The sequence below is a fragment of the Apteryx mantelli genome, chromosome 8, assembly GCF_036417845.1.
Source record: "Apteryx mantelli isolate bAptMan1 chromosome 8, bAptMan1.hap1, whole genome shotgun sequence".
NCBI lineage: Eukaryota > Metazoa > Chordata > Aves > Apterygiformes > Apterygidae > Apteryx > Apteryx mantelli.
The window spans coordinates 39,868,729-39,885,978 of NC_089985.1; the positions used below are offsets into that span (position 1 = coordinate 39,868,729).

Sequence of the window (17,250 nt, forward strand, 5' to 3'; positions counted from 1 at the left end):
AAAAGAAGAAAAAAAAAAAGAAAAAGTTACAAGTTGCTTGGTCTGAGAGACATGGCAGAGAGATGGAGTTCTGTCCATACTTCTGCATAAGCATTTCTGGAATCACAGTTATCCGGTCTACCCGATTTGCCATTTACTTTTAAAGTGTTTTCTGTTTATTACCTGTTCCTATTACTTGTTTTCCTCCTGTTAACTTGGCAGATTTAGTAGGGTATGATAATCAATAGCTAAGGATGATTTCAACATAATATGCATCTCAGCTATTGATAATTGATCTGTGTTGCTTCTGCTTTGCTTTTAGGTCTTCAACCAGATCAAACAAACAAAATCTTCAACCAAAGTACCGGTCAGCTTACAGGAGATATCCCTGGTGCCAGCACCTACTTATCTTTCTCCAGAGGCAGAAGTCACCAGCCATAGTATGAACAGTTATTTCTTTCAGTACCGTAGTGTATATTTAGTACCTAACATAGGGACTGTTTTTCTCTTTTAGCATCCAGTGGGCTATTACAAGGAAGGGCCAGGCCAGTGCTTTAGTGGACTGATCGTTCCCTTCCATATTGCTGGAGTGATGCCGCTAGTAATATGTGAACTGTTCTGAGGAAAAAAGTGTCACAACTATCTAGTCCTGCCTTTTGCCTTTGAGTAGTTCCTTGCAATATGGTGATATTGTGTACCTGAGATGACTTCACTTCTATGTCTAAATGACAGCTGGTCTTTCTCCAGTGCTGGACGTACTGCAATCTGGAACACTGTCGGTTCCACTGGGATACGGCATCTCCTCATCTTCCCCAAATGCGATATGCTTTGACATCGTGATCTGAACTGTATAGGTCATATCTGAAGTAAATATTGTCCCAGACATTTAGGAACTCTGTAGTAAGCAGCTCAGAATATTCTTCTATTTTGATTTAGATTTATAAAGGTGAAGAGCAAAGTATGAGAATTTAGTTGCTCTCATATGATTTCATTAGCCATTTTTGTTTTCTCATTTAATAGTGTGAGTCACCTCTTTATCTTTTCATGTTCGTAGGCGTCTTTCCACCTCCGATGCCTGTGGATCCAGCGACCTGTCCTATTGTTCCAGGGCAGGAGATGACTGTAGAGATATCTAAGGGTCGATCGGGCCTCGGTCTCAGCATCGTTGGAGGGAAAGACACTCCACTGGTGAGTTTCTGTTCAACTAGTATTTATTGTCTATGTTAAAGAATGAGAGAAGAAAGGCAAAGAAAATGTAGAAACTAATGATGCCATTAATCTGTTACTGCTCTAATGAGTTGTTCAGTACAGGGAGGAGCAACAGGCAGCAACAATCTCCAATACTGCTTTGATAATTTTGCCTTGTATCAGATCAGTTGTTTTCTATTCCCATTTAAATTGAAATGCTTGTGTTTCAGTGGTGTCTTCTGCTATGGTCATAATTTACAAGTATGTATTCTTTTTTAGCACACGCGAATTAAGAGTTTCAGGCGGGTAAGTTACCAGAAGGACTGGAGTACAAATGAATGTCAGAGAGGTAGAGCTACTTCAGCAAGGTTAACACCAACACCTTGAGAATATAAATGCTTAGTAGGTGTTTAAACAAACTATGATATATGTCCCTGCCAGCAAAAGCCTTCGCTGAGCAGCGGTAAAGCAAAGGTAATCTTTTATTCTTTCCTGTGTCCTTTTGTCTAAGATACTTTTGGTTATGCTGTTTTTAAAAAAAAACTTCGGCTATATTAAAATGTATCAGTTCAAGTGTAAACTCAGCAAGTTGGTTACGCTAAACCTTTCAGCTCTGCCTCTCTGCTGTTGCCGTTTCCTCTCCACTATTTGTCTAGGGGATGCTGTATTACAGGATGTCAGCTTTTTTATTTTAGAAGTTAGATTCAGTTCCTTCAGTAAACAAGTCTATTGCAGAGATGTCCTTATTGGGTTTTCCTAAATCCCCTGCCACAAAGAGACTTAAGACAGTAGAGTTGCTCTGTAATTTCTTTACATGCAGTTGTTCCTGAAAATATCATGGTAGGTTATCATTAAGCAGTGACGTGCCACCAGTGTAAGCCACTATAAACCTGAAGAAGTTGAAAGGAAGTAATCCTTCTTGAGACCCCCCCCCCCCCCCAAAAAAAAAGGGTGGAAGTGGAAGAGAAAAGATCATTTTGTTTTGCAAAGTGTAAGCTCTAACTTGGGTTTACAGTGTTAGAGCTCAAATTGGAAAAGGTTCTGTTTTTTGGTTCTATTTATCCAAGCCTCCAAATAGGTGGGGTCTGGATAAATTGCTCTGTTTCACATGGAGATAGATTTGAGTTATGTCAAAGGATAAAACAGTCTATATGGTTTTCATTCTGTCCGGCCATGCGCTGTTTTGTATCTAGTCCCTTTCTTTATCAGAATCTTCAGAGTTGAGTAAATTCAAGTAAGTAGTTCTGCATTAGTCATCTCTCTGCTTCTTCATTTAACTGGAATTAGAAATAGTACATGGCAGTCGGTCAGAAGCAATCTGGTACATGGTTTTCATGAGTTTTTCATATAAATAAATGAAAATTAGAAATATCTGCTTTACAGAGCAGATGATATATCTCTTCCTCTTCATCATTTGGTTTTAACTCTGTGAAACAGAGGGACATCTTTCCTATTTTAAAAAAGACAAATAAATTGACTTATGGCTTCACTGCTTATGTATACATTATACTCATGTGCTGTAGAAGTTCATCATTTCTACAGGTCTAGTCAGGTGGTAGAAAACTGTACCCAAGACCCACTGCTTTCTACAGTGCAGGGAAATTAATACGAAGTTGTAATTGGCTTCAGCAGCTTAGGTTCATTCATTAGCTGTTTTTGAAATAGGGGAATTTTCAGATCAAAGTGTGAGAGAATGGGAGTAGCACCATTCATAGCCTGTTTCTGCAGGTGTGAACAGGGATTTGCTGCCTTTTGTGTTCTTGTAACTCAGCTAGTGCACACAGAGCTGGGCTGCCCGGGCAGCACCGTGGAGCCGGGCCGTCGGGGACATCCTATCCTGGCAGGATAGGAGCAGCTCCGCGCAACCGTCACCTCCCTGGGCATCACCGCTGCGGAAACTTTGGCTTTGGAGCTTTTACCTTTTTACCTCATTTGTGAGTACTGGGGATTGCGGGAGGCTGTTCCTCAGTAGGATTTGTTGAATGGAGTCTAAGGTGGCTATGGCAAGAGCATAAAGGCCTCGTCCATGCAGTATGAAAATGCCTTACCATAAAAAAGGTGAAGGGATTACTGGCAGTTAACGCTGCTGCACAGCAGCAGCTCGCGTGGAGCGGCAGTGCTCATTTCAGAGTTGTTTGGGGTCTTTTTAAACGCATGATGTGCAGTCCCAGCTTTTGGAATAATAAATCTGGCAGCCTGCTAAGGAGAAGCACCACTTAAAAGCTGTACACCATATTTCATTTTTAAGTCATAACCTTAGGAATCTCATCAGAAGTCACCAAGTAGGGACTTGAAAAATACAGCTTGTGTGCAGGGAAGTTAATTTTTTCAGGAGGTTGGAAAACAATGTCTTAACCCCTGTTAAATGTTTGTCATTGAGAAGACCATCCTATTAAATTTATTAAAAAACAAAAAAAACAAAAAAAAACCTAACCCTAACTTCCACCAACCAAAACTCTGCCAAGTTGGATGTATTGTAAGCCAGGACCGTGGCTGCTTACTTAGGGGAGTAGGAGAGCATCAGCTGGGAAGATGAGGTTGTAGAAAAGGCATGGGAAGAAAGACTTGTCCTTGAAAGTTGTCTTCACAGTGTTGATCTCTAGACTGCCGTCCAATCAGTCCTATTCTAAGAGCTGATTTTTCGTTTTTCTTCTTCCTCTGCTGCCTTTCATTTCACCTTCTCCTGTGCCCCGACAGAACACCACACATGGCCTCTCCGTTAAAGCAATTAAACTGCAGAGTGGAGCTGGCCGAAGTACAGCGCTTTCAATTTGTGAGGGGTGGTTTGTTTTTTTTTTTTTTTGGTTGTAGTCCAATCAAACTTGTAAAAGTAACTCTCAGGGAATTAAAAAAAAAAAAAAAAAAGTTTTCAGAAACATCCCAAAATGAGGCTTTGGGCTCTAACTGTGCTCGCCGGGACACTGTGTGGCCCTCTTGACCCGCCTGTTGCTGAATGATATATACTCGCTTGTCAGCCCCACTGCGGCTAAGAGCAGCTATAAAGCTGACAGGGATGTCATTGTCACCCAGTGGCTGCCGGCGCGCCTGGCTCCAAGGCCGCCGGCCACGGGACTGGCTGCAGCGGGCGTCGGGGCTGCCAGAGCAATGCCTGCAGCGCCGGGCTTTGCAATCCCCAGCGAGCTGCTCGGGACTCTTGTGCTTGGCCTCCCAGCTCCGAGCCGGGATGACCTGAGACTCTTTTTGGATGTGGAGTCCCCAGAGCTTCCAGCCTTTGGCGTTGGTGGCAGCGAGCCAGGGTTGGCATGGCCGGTTGGCCCAAAGCTGCAGAGTCTGGGGCCGGTGGGTGCCAGACCGGGTAACCAGTCCCCCAGGACACCAGAGTGGCAGCCCCAGGTATTCCAGTGGTTCACCATAAATTTAGGAACCATTCCTTAGTTATTCTACTTTTTGTTCATCTTATTTTGCAGAAGTTGTTTCAAGCAAAATAATTTAGGTTCAAGTAATGGGCTTTTCCTTTGAAACTCTTCGCCAAAAACTTTCTGTGAGGTTTGCTGTTGAATTGGGCTGGGAACAGGGCATCAAGGAATAGCGTAAAAAACCTGCCGTGGTTTTCCTCCAGATGGCATCGTGCGGTTCATTCATCCTAACCCTGTTATCTCTCCCAAGTGAGTGGATGCTACTATGTCTTGTCCAGTTAGCATTTGCATCGAGCCATCCTGTATGAAACAGGATTGTCAATTCACAGGGATTTTATTCTTGGCAATATGTGAAAAAGCCTCGCTCCAAGATGCAAACGTTTTCTTAGTAGGTGGGAGCACTGTTTTGCTTCTGACTGGCTAGCTGACTTGGTGATGGTTGAGTTGATTGCTTGTAGTTACTGACACCGTTTGCTGCCTGGCCGATTAAGACACTCGGACGTGCTGGAGGGTATCCAGCATTTTGAAGGTTAATGGAGACGTGGTATATGGATGTGCCTTCCAGCCTGAGGTAGGAAACCTTGGGAGGGGAGGAGAGCGCGAAGACAGTTTGAATCACAGTTACATACTGCAGAGGCACCTACAACATAAAACAAAGACTGTTGGACCAGTAACCTGAGGGCAATTTGGAAGCAGAGCAGCTAGGAAAGCTGTCGAGTATATTATCTAAACTTAGAGAAAGAAAAAACTAAGCTTTCCTTATCCTGTGTCTTTTTTTTTTTATTATTAAACACAACAAAAACAAACCTTTTATATAGAATTTTTATATTGGGGTGTCTATTTTGAATTGGTAAATACATATTTTTTACTTTTGCTTTCAGCCGGCTTTAATAAAGGGCCTTTTTAAGGTAATTAACAAACTTAAGGGACTCCATCCATAAAATGTAGACATTCACAAATCCAGGGAACTGAAACACTTCAGCAGTGCTCCAAAAAGTAACAGAATACGCCTCCACTCAACTAACACTCGGTGGCGTGAGCGCTGGTAACACAGGAGTCGTAAAGGAGGAAGGGCTGCTAATGACCTCCGTTAGCCCCGGAGGCTCTCCAGCCTGCAGCGGAGAATGGGGAGCGTTGCGACGGAGCTGGACAGACGAATATTTAGATTTATTCTCCCAGTCCAGGTGAGTCATACCTTGCACAAACACCAGCTCTTAAGGCAGGACAAGGGAATGATCGAGAAAGCGGTGACTTCAAATTGCAGCTGTTGAGGCCCCTGGGTTTGCCCCCAACGCCGTAAGGGCCAGTGTCCCTGCTAGAAGCTCACTGCCGCTGGGACCCGGCGTTGGTTACGCCACGGCCACGGCGCCGTCTCTGCTTTGTGCCGTGCTCGGGCAGCGGTGGGACGTACCTACGCGTGAGGGCTGATGTGGCTCCCACGGTACTAAACACACAGGCTCTCACCTGTTGGAGCTTTCTCCCTGCCACCGCTCCTCCTGCCCCCGTTATATTTAGAATCAGGCAAAAAATAACTTCAGTACTTAACGCACAGCTGAGGTCTGTGAGGCTTTTTGTATAGTCATCGCATACAGCTAAGACTAAAACTGTGTCAGTGGAATATGCTTACTGTATAGCTACAAATGAAAAGCAGGATATGGGCCTCAGGAGGGTTTTAGTAATATATTGGCTATAGATACTGATGCTGTTAAGCCTGTTGCACAATGAATGGAACAACAAAACAAAAAAGGGTCATAGAAATTTTAAGTTTTTAATCACAACTTGAGTATTGTAGAGGAAAAGTTTGTGGCTGCAAGGGAAAAGCATTTAATCACTTCTTAGCCATCACCCACATTTATAAAATAGAAGGCAATTTGATGACAGAGTAGTAAATGCGTTTAGCTTGAAGCTATGAGGAATTGCTTTGACTCTTGGTTAGATAATGCAAAAATGAAGTTGGTGGATTCATCATAATTCCAAAAGGACGTTAGCGTACAACAGCATGAAGAAAACAAACTGCTTTGTACCTGAGTTACCACAAATGGGAATTAAAGCAGAAGGTTCTGCAAATCAGCTGTTTGATAGATCTTTGGCAAGGGTTTACTTGACCGTCTGGCTAGCTTGCACAGCAGTGTCTTGCTCTAAGAAGTCAGTGTCTTCCAGGAGTGTAAATCAACCATAACGTTTAAACTAAATGTATACAAAAGCAGTAGGACATATCGAAAAGGATTCAGGAGTCTTTCTAGCTGGTAGTTGAAACCATTGGCTTTGGACTTCGTCTCATGTGCGTTCAGGATCTCACGCATTCTTTATAACCTGTGTTATGCACTGTACATTGTAAATTTTGATATTTTTTATTTAATAAAATAATGAGTGAGAGAGTTAACATTTTAGTACGTAGTTCTGTGTTTTATTATTCCCTCTAAAATGAGCATGTATACATTTTGAAAAACTTTGGTTTGCTTTGGCATGTGATTCATAGAAACATAGCTCTTTCTATCGTTCTGACTTAAGTCATATATTTTTACACTAAACATCTTATTACCTTAGTTTTATTATTTCAGAATCAAAGGAGAGCTTGCAAATGTCTATGACTGCAGACCGAAGGAATGTTAATGAATAGTGCCATTGAATTTTCAGGTTTGGGCTTTTCTGATCTTAGAGAATATAACTGTAAGCAAAAATATTATGCAAGCTGAATAAAATTTAAATAAATAAGGACCAGATGTAACTATAGGGGCCTATAAAATGTAATACAAATATTATCCACTTCCTTAAAATAAATCTGTATTTTAGTATGAAAAATTATATTCATATTGATGTTGTGGATTAATCTTTTTTATGAAAGTTGGCAAGTGAACACCATCTTTTGCAAGGGCTTGTACTTAAATGGGAAACAGACTTTTTATTTTGACCTTGAGTAGAGAAATTTTTCAGTATCATGCAATGTAAAGCATTTTTACATTAACACAGTAATACATTTTTACATTATATAGCCTGTTTTATTACAGTAGTGTTTGGCTTAGGATTTTGGGTGCCTGTTAATGGTTTGTGAATGCTAGCAACTGCAAAATATTTGAGTCTTAGCAGAGGTATATGTGGCATGATACACATTAGATAAAATTCTTAAGTCAAGCGATTTGCTTTCAGCTGACCTTCAGCTTTTGTTGCTGGACTGTTATCTTTTAGATTCCATTTAGGTCCGTGAATGGAAGATCATAGATCATAATGTAACAGCTGTAATTTCCTCTGCCTACAAGTAACCAGCAGCTGGATTTATTTTAACTATCGAAAGATTCTTTTGTGGGGCTAATTCTTCAGTGAAACACACTGTACAACCAGTTGACTTCTACTTTATCTGTGAACTAGACTGTAAAAATGAAATGACAATTTTACTGCTCTGGACAAAGTATAGCACAAGTTGAAAAGGAAATAACTAATGGTATTTTACTTGCCCTGGGAAAGAGATAAGTCTGTAATCCTGCAGTCATCAGAAACCCTTGTAGCATTATTATCTTTAATAAATGTTAATTTAGTATAATGTTTGTAGCTATGTAAGACACTTGTTTGAAATGTGTGTAATATTAGCTTAGGAAAATACAAATTGTCAACCAAATCAGAAAACATCTTTTCCTGGGCATTATTGTATATGTAGCGTACTGTTTTACCTCCTCAGGAAGTGCTGACATGCAGGTTTTGTATTTTACACCTAATTAGGTGAATGAAGTCTTCCCATTAACTGTAAGTGCAAACCAAATTAGGATAGGGGCACATAAAATTCATATAATTCCAGCAGTTTGACCTGCCTGCTTTCTAGCACTATCCAACTGTGTTTGTTCCCAAGACTGGTATCTCTATTTTGGCCTGGACATTCAGCGTTAGGTGGCTGTGTGTGCCAGAGCTGTCCGTTCTGGGAACTCGGTGCCTTTTTCCCCCCATACCTAGTGCTCGCTAGATTTGGGACAAACAGATGGTGATGTTTGTGGTGGCAGAGAGGGCCTTGTAGCTAGAGGGCACAGCTGTGGCTCTGGTTTCTACTCTCAGGACCGTTTTGTTTTTGCCTAGTGATTCCCACATTAAATGCTTTGAAAAACACGGTCTGGGATCTTGAAACAACTCGTGTCCATCTGAGTGCTTTAACCAGTCTGGCTCTGTGCCGCTGGTTGCTGTGCTCCTCGTTGAGTAGCGGTTCACCTTTCTCCTGTGAAGTGCCTTTGATCCTATCAAAACAACGGCTGGCTCTCACAGACTGGCCGGGCAGAGGTGCCTGCAAGACTGCAATAACGCAGTGAAGATAAACATCAAAATGCAGTTAATATTAGTTCAGCTAAAGGAAGGAGGTTGTCATGAATGATGTATGTTAAGTAATATTCAGTGCAAGGAGCCTCTTTATCAGAATTCAGACCTTTTTTCTTCTCAAATTCAGTCAACACCAGATATGTAGGGATTACTCTGCTCCAGTTTCTCTTCCATACTCTTCCATCTTTTTAGCAGATGATAGAACTTTGTCAAAATAACCATGATATTTGAAATTTTAACCTCCTTCATGTGTTGTGTCTTTTTACTCCTTCGCCTTCTACTTCCAACATTTACAAGTAACTCAGTAGTCTGGTTACTGATTTTCAGTGAAAAAGGGCACCTGCTTTGAAAGCTGCTACTTGTCCTGAAGAACGGCTGCACAGAAGAAAAGAAACATTACAGAGACCGGCTCAGATGCTATAAACTTGCAGCAAATGTGTGAGCAGTCCCAGCCCATAGCCAGGCAGCTTGTGAGCCTTTCTCACCACCGTTTATGACCCTGCAGGTTTAAGTTTCACTCCATCAGTAGTTTTCCTGAATAGGAAGCCGACTTTGCCACCTTTCTCCCCAAGGCTCAATCAAGACAATGCAGTGCCTGCGTTGCCTGAGGTCTCTACCCTAGCAGTTCTTGACATTTAAGATACAAAGATTAAGCTGTCACTCTTAACTGAATTTAAGTTTTAATGGGAGCGTTTCTGTTTGTGCACTCTGCTGATGGGTGAGTTGATATCCTCACCCTACTGGGTCCCTGAAGTTGTTATAAATGAAGCAGGAGAAATATTCACAGTTGGGGGGGTTTTGAGACCAGATTCCCCTAGAGTTCAGGACTATCCCCATAGCGTAGATAAACAGAGTTGCTATGTAGAATATGCTTTGCACTTTTTACAAGTTGTTTCCCATAAGTACAGTCTCAGATGGGGTGCTAATTTTTGTAGGGTTGTCTTGCACTTTCTGTGAAAGAGTCATTTATTCTATACTTCTTCAAGATGTTGATCAAGAGGCTCTATGAGCTCTTCTACTTCTCTGCCCTTGCCTTTCTACCAGTGCATTTCTCCCATCAGCCAAGAACCTCTTTAGTCACAATCAGTATGAGAATTAGCATGTGGGTGCCTTTCCTTTATTCAGCAAGGCTATATAACAATTGTGGTATTTTGCTGGTAAAGCAATAGAAATTGGTTATAGCTGTGTCATGGCTAGAATCCGAACCTTACAAAATACATTCTAACATACCACATTGCAGGTTTGGTGAATATACAGTCCATTCATAGATTTGACACACACTGTTTATCAACCAGGTATATTCTTGCTGTGTTTTGAAACTATTCTGGCTTGCAGATGATTTTTTTAGCTATATAGTATGTATAGTAACAGTGTGTTCAGCTTCATTCCATTGAACTACAGATCCTTTGTTTTTGTTCGCCTTCAATATAAGCATTACCCAGCCCAGGACAGAGCCCCAGCAGTAGCGGGCAACTTCCCTTCTACTTTGCCTTCTAACAGGTTTTATGGTTGGATAGTTCAGGTTTACGCCTGCCACCATGGAGCCATCTGTTCTCCTGTGGAATTCCATATTTGCAAAATAGGGGAGATAATTGTCTTTATTCCACTGTAACAGCTTTATTTGGGAGGGTCATGGGTTTCTGAAGGTGTTGATGTGACTTCAGTGGACAGACCATCCAAAATACATTTGCATGCATACACATTGCAAGAAAGGCATTTGTGGACGTTTCTCAGTTACCTTGTTTTTGCCAGGATTCTCCAGGTATTCCTTGATTTTCTGTTTGTCTTTAAAATTCTTCAACCTCCTCTAGTTTTAGTTCAATAGCAATGTTCTGCAGAAATCAGAAGCACCCTGTTCAGTGTGGAGTAATGCTCTCTAGATGCCCTGGCTTGTATTCTGCATCCTTCCATCACATCCGAGGAATGTTAAACTTTGCATTAATTCCTGATTTGTATAATGTTCTCAGACTAAGGAAACATTCTTTGTCAAAATATACGAAAATTAAAGCTCCAGTTTTTTGAATGTATTTGTCAACCCTCTGAAGTATATGCTTTTAGCAACTAGGTGTCTTTCTTTAAATAATAACCTTCTTGATATGATGAAGTGTTTCTATTACCCCCTTTTGCACTAACAGTTTCTAAGATTGTGCCAAGCTATATCATGGAGAGCCATAATCTGTGTGAAACTGAGAGGAGATTGGGTGGGACAGGAGTGAAAATCTTTCCGTAGACATTGTCAAGTTCATAACCTCTAGTTGGGCATCGACATCTTTCCCTCCTGCTCTTTTTTTATCGGTTGATTTGTTTTGAACTATTTAGGACTTGACTTTTAGAGATGCTGAGCACACAACTCAATTTTGAAGTCAGTGAGTAGGAGCTGCAGATGACCAGTAACCAAAACTCATGCTTTAAGTGTGCGCTCTGTACGTGTCCAAGTGGCTTGTTTCTTTTGCTCTAGGACTCTAGCGAAGGTTGTCTGTTCATTGTCAAAAGCAATGGTACCTTAAGCTTCTACTAGACAGCCTCCTACATTTTATTTTTGTTGCGTAATGTTTTCTCAAAGACTGCATCCTTGCTAGTGTGCATTTTCATTTAGTAAGAGTAGGTCCTAGTTTGTTTTCTCGGGCCCAAAGATGTCTGTTATATCTTAAAACCCTAATATGTTAATAGAGTCATTACAGAGTCATGCTCGGTTGTTAGATGGCTAGAATATTACATTGGATATCTTTGTTGCGTGTTCAAACTTCTTTAAAATATTGATAACGTTAAAAATGTTTAACTAATAATGTCAGTAGTTTCTTAATGGTTTGTCATGGATGATCAAAACAAGTAGGGCCTTATCCAAATTACATTAGATTCAATGGAAAAAGACTCTTTCTGAGTTAAATGTGCTTGCAGCTCATCCCAGAAGTATAGGAGGAAAAATGTCTATGTATAATACTTTATAAGCTAAGGAAGGTGAGTTTCTCATATTTATGCTCATGAACTATTTAAAAATCTTTAGTGTACATTGTGGACGCACTGCTTCATTATGTTTTTAATCTGTTTGGTAAGACTGATTCAACTGCACTAGTTTAAAAAAAAAAAAAACTAGTTAAGAAAAACAGTATTTTGGCAGGTCAATTAGATGCTTCCTTCTTCAGGGTAAGCATAGATACAACAGGAATGTTCCTTTTCATGCCATATGTATTTTTAGTTATAGGTCTGGCTCCTAACACAAGCAGGACCCCCAGTGTAATACTGAATTGCTGCCTTTTCGACTAGATGATGCAGATTATTCAAGCTGATAACATTTAATGGTTCCTGAATATAAGCTTTAGGTATGCGTGGTTTTACGTGTATTAATGCAGTAATACTGGTAAATGCTGGTAGCTCTGATATGTTGACCATTTTTAAAGCAACCACAAATGGAAAACAAACTTCAAGGAATATAACTGGAGGTTCCTTGCTCCGAGGTTAGGAAATATAGCCCAAAAGTTCCTAATTTGACCATTGTGTGTACATGCCCAGTCTGCTGTTACATGGTCACATGCAGTTTTTCTATTGAACCTCTTGTTCATCCAGCACCCTAGTGTACCCAGTTGAATGATGCTCTCTTAATAAGCTGGTCAATATTTTGTATTATCTTGTTGGCCATTTGTAAATGCCTTCCTTTGTAGAGCGTTTGAAAAAGTGAAAATGAAACGTGCTATTGAAGTTCTGAAACAAAGACTCTAACTCAGCTTTTTCTCAAAGCTTTCCATGATCAGCCTCAGGTGAAAAAATATGTATCACTGTCACCCTGTTGGCTTTCACCCAGACAGAAGTCTCTTGTGTTGGCTAGTGTTAGGCGATCGTTTTTAAAGCAGAGGTAACAAAACAAGAAAAACAGAGGGAGAGCTAAGACACGTAGCGGAGAAGTTCAGCTGTGCTGCCGAGGTGGACATGAATGTGTCACGCGGTTCCTCTGGTAAATGCTGCTTCAGTTGTTTCAACAAAACCCTGCGGTCGCCTTTTTTTTAATCAAACAGTTCTTTTGATTTTTCTTAATTACCTTGGTACACAGCTCACAGTGCTTTGCCTTCATTTATGCAGATTGAAATCTCTTCCCCCCATCTGGGGTGCTTGTATCGGCTGTAATCCCTCTGTGGTTAACATCCTTCAGGCTTTTTTCGGTGACTGGTGTATATGTCTCAAAGCCCCGGCTCGTGTCAGCGGTGCTGCGCGTTAGCAGCAGTGGAGCGGGTGCAGATACAAGTGCGCATCGCTAAATAAGGTGCAGCGGGAACGAATGCAAGTAATGCTCCCGGCGGTGGCTTCGTCACCGCGTTCCCTCCAGGGCAGCTGAGTTTGCCTTCTGCTCAGCTTCCACCGCGTGTGCTGGTGACACGTCGCAGGGCGACGTGGGGGGCGTTAGCTGTGCGGTGAGACATGCGGCATCGAACAGGGGTTTCCAGCCGTGCCGCCGCTGTGTTCCCCCCAGCAGCGCTCCGGCACCAGCCTGGCGAAGGCCAAGCACGCAGGGCGAGAGCCTTGTGGGGGTTATATTTGCCTGAGAACGGGTTATCTGCTATCTACACATCCAACCGAAAAATCCCAGCGCGTAGTTATCCGGAGCCTTTTGCAGTTCTCGGTGCAGGCAGGTATCCTCCGAGGCTCGCCGCTTGGTGCCGACGTCGCGGAGAAGAACAAACTCCGCGCGGCGAGGCGGCCCGGCGCCTGGAAAGCGCTGCGCCTTGCCAGAGCCGCAGCTGAAGCGCTGGAGCAGGATGTTCACCTATTTGTGTCGGGGGGGGAAAAAAACCCAAACAAAACCAAACCAGAACAATGCCGAGGGAAAGCACCAGCGAGAGAACAGTGTGTTCTTTGTAATGCTTTTTCTTTGGGGACAGCTATTGCTGGCAATGAGATTAAATCGCTGCAACCTTCCCTGAAGCTACATCTGCCACTGCCTACATTTTCCAACCTCAGTAATAAACTAGCGTTTGCCATTGTTCGTTTCTTCTGGATTTCATTTCTTACAGATTTAACCAGCGCTGTTTACCACAAGGCATTCAGCTCTTGCTTAAAGCGGAGAGCTCTGCCAAGTCCCTAAAAATATTCATCGCTCTAAAGAATCTGGTTTTAAATAATATCGTAAAAAGTAGATGATATTAATGTAATAGTTCACACTGAGTTCACATATTGCTGATGCCAATGTATAAAAATGATAGAAGCGTAAGAAGTTGTTCTCGATAAGACTGCCCCGAAGCGGCAAACAAAATACTTTTTACCCTTTTCCTTAGCTATCCGTATTTTGGCCATGGCCCTCGTTTCCTTAGCCCAGCGTATTAGAAGAATCGACGCTAGAGTTGTCTTTATCCGGACGCGCGGTGCCGTGCCCCTTGACCACGGAGCGAGGCTGGGGGCGCGTTTGGGGCGCTGGCGGGGGGAGCTGACGCGGTGCCGTGTTCCCGCAGGACGCCATCGTCATCCACGAGGTCTACGAGGAAGGGGCGGCCGCGAGAGACGGCAGGCTCTGGGCCGGGGACCAAATTCTCGAGGTAAGCGAATTACGAAGCGTCTCTGCATGGACGTGTTTGCTTATACGTTTTGTGTTTCTCATAGATGCTGTGTTCAATACCAAATAGGTTTCTGGTGAGGAAAATGGTGATCATTTAGTAGGATCTCTACTTCAAGCTGCTTTTCCGCCACTAAGAACATCCCAGCAAACCAATATTCCCTTATGTACTCATGTAAGCTGAAGGCACAAATTGAGACTATATTAAATTTAATTGGGCAAGGCAGTCGGTGAGTTAGAGGGTTCAGCTGTCGTGTCCAACAGCTCGGGATCACTCATCCTTTTAAGCTCTCGCCGAGAGGCCGGCACTGCTGCAGGAGCTTCCGCGTCTTTGTGCCGCTCAGAAAGCGAGCGCTGAGCGGGGCCAAGCGCCGAGCGAGCAAGGGAGGAGGGAGGGAGGGAGCCCGGGGCAGCCTGGCCGCCGGCCCGCTCGGCCATCCCAGCCCCTCGTGCTTAATAAAGCTGTTCCGGCAAACACGTGGAATTATTTTTGCAAAGAAACGTTCCGTCTCTTTTTCCCGGAGGCGAGCGTGGAAGCGGAGAGAGGCAAGGGTTAAGACAGACGTGCTGGTTTGCAAATTCAAGTGCGTGCAGCAGGCAGGCAGGCAGGCAGGCGATGGGGGTTCTCGCGCAGCTGTTTGCAGAGCCTCGCTGTCAGAGCAGGACAAATTCCCAGCATGGCCATTAAGGCTTTCGGGTATAGGGTTAGAAAAATAGTGAGGGGCACTTGGGGAGTTGTCTTTACAGCTCTTGCACAGAAAATATTTTTTTTTAGCGTTCGGGCTGTATGTTGTTTTCGTTTTATAAATAACTGTGTATTAACAGAGCATGATAATTAGCCAGGTGATAAAAACGGAGAAGGTTAATTAATTCTTCGCTGACCATACAGGAAAGGGCTAATGTTTGTGTGCCATAATACTGTTGTTATTTCAGCTTTTAAAAGCTGTACTAATGAAGCAAGAGGACAGCTCTGAGTTAGTTTCAGATTAGTATGATAAAGCACACATAGGTGTCTGAGTAGGAAAAAAATAAGCAATGCAGTATATAAATAAATGCGTACCGAATTAGTACAAAAGAATATAATTACTATGAATTAGATTTAATTGTCCTAATGTAAACTGTGTATGTTTATAACTTTGCATAGTTAAAAATGAAGAAGTATTTTAATTGGCTTATAACTTCTTATGTTATATAAGTAGATTAACATTGTTTTGTTATTCAGTTACAGTTTATGCTACTTCCTAACAAGTCTTTAAGAATATTTAAGTATTGATATTTTTTGATGTTGACAAAAAATGTTTTTGTCAACAGAGCGTTGGTGAATATCTTAAAGGGCATCCATATGTCGGCTTGGCCAAAGCGGGAGACGAAATTTCAAGTTGCAATAGTTTTCTAGTTCTCCACCATTCAGTCAGAACTTCTTGTTCTATCTGATAATACTAAAATGCCAAAGCATTTTCAGGTTGTTGCAAGGGAAGTGTAATTGGGTGCTCCAGGAGTGGTCTTGTGTGCCATCTATTGGAACAAAGCAAAATAACCAGTGCGTATGTCCTGCCTGGGCTTCGCCGTTGCCGTTTGCTAACGGTTCTGGTTCCCTGTGTCTTTGCCTTGGCGCATTGCGAGTCTGAGGGAGGAGGAATCCGCACACCGATGCCTGCAAAGATGAGCAATCCAGAAGGTTAAAAGGAGCACATCACGCTTCGTGTAATTCTAAGAACGAAGTGTTGTTCGAGGTGGTTGTTTGGGTTTAAATGTGAATGAGGTTAGTTTGTCCCTGCCCGTTTTCCCGAAGGCAAGAAGGAGCAGCACCAAGCCATCGCAGGTGGCCCAAGGCACAGCTTTTCCGACAGGAGAAGTAAAGGCAGAGCTAGGGTACAAATGACATTTCTGCTCAGCATGCGGTGACTGGTGTCAGGCATTGCCGCAATGCTCACGTTTGAGCTTCTCCAGCATTTAAAAAGAAGAAAAGAGCACCCACAAAGCTTCCAAGCCAAAATGTTTGGATTATTGTGATTTAAACTGGGCAGTGGCATGAGGTACTGAACTAGTATTCAAGAGGAAATCCAGGAGCTCAGCCCTCTGGAAATCAGAGTACTAAATTAGAGTGCCAAGGCACATCAACTTGACAAATTTGTCCTGTCACACAAGGATAGGATGTGAGTATGGTGATGAAAAGATCATTCACATATGTCATTTGGAAAGAAAACACTGATTATTTCAGGTGAATGGGATAGATCTGCGGAATGCCAACCACGAAGAAGCTATCACTGCGCTGAGGCAGACCCCACAGAAGGTGCAATTGGTTGTCTACAGGGATGAAGCTCATTACAAAGACGAAGAAAACTTGGAGGTTTTCCACGTAGATATACAAAAGAAAACAGGCCGAGGGCTAGGCCTCAGCATAGCTGGAAAACGGTAAGAATGTCTCTTCAATCAGACTGCCCTTCAAATGAGAAATATTTTCCTGTTTGCCATATGAACAGCTGTAGCTATTAAACGGAATGTGAAATAAAGGAAAACTTCCGTAAGCAACAAAATTTTGGATTTAAATACCTTCAGGGATGTCATGGGGTTTTGATTCTGGGTTCTCTATCAGAAAAACAAAATGCCTATATAATAAAAGCTGTGGTTTCCCTTGGAAAAATCACCGTTTGCATTGCGGAGTGGGTATCTTGCTTTCTGAGCAGGTACAGCCAAGTGAGCGCAGGCAGAGCTGGGAACTAGCCGTTCTGCTGGGTTAATCGTGCCTCTGTGTAAGTGTTAGGAAGTCCTAACCGTGGCTTCTCTGATTCCAAAATGGAGAAAAAGCCGACTGCCAGGATATGCCTTTGTAAATGAATTCATTAGATCTAGATCCTGCTCGGTTTCAAA

General features: G+C 42.5%; 1 protein-coding gene across 1 annotated transcript in view; it reads left to right on the top strand.

Annotated features, from left to right (window-relative positions):
• PATJ (PATJ crumbs cell polarity complex component) overlaps window positions 1-17,250 on the top strand; it is a 158,718-nt gene that overhangs the window by 123,859 nt on the left and 17,609 nt on the right. The window contains exons 33-36 of the mRNA XM_067301340.1: window positions 302-419; window positions 1,034-1,167; window positions 14,279-14,362; window positions 16,601-16,794. Of these exons, the coding sequence (XP_067157441.1) occupies window positions 302-419; window positions 1,034-1,167; window positions 14,279-14,362; window positions 16,601-16,794 (530 nt within the window). The remainder of the gene's footprint in view (window positions 1-301; window positions 420-1,033; window positions 1,168-14,278; window positions 14,363-16,600; window positions 16,795-17,250) is intronic.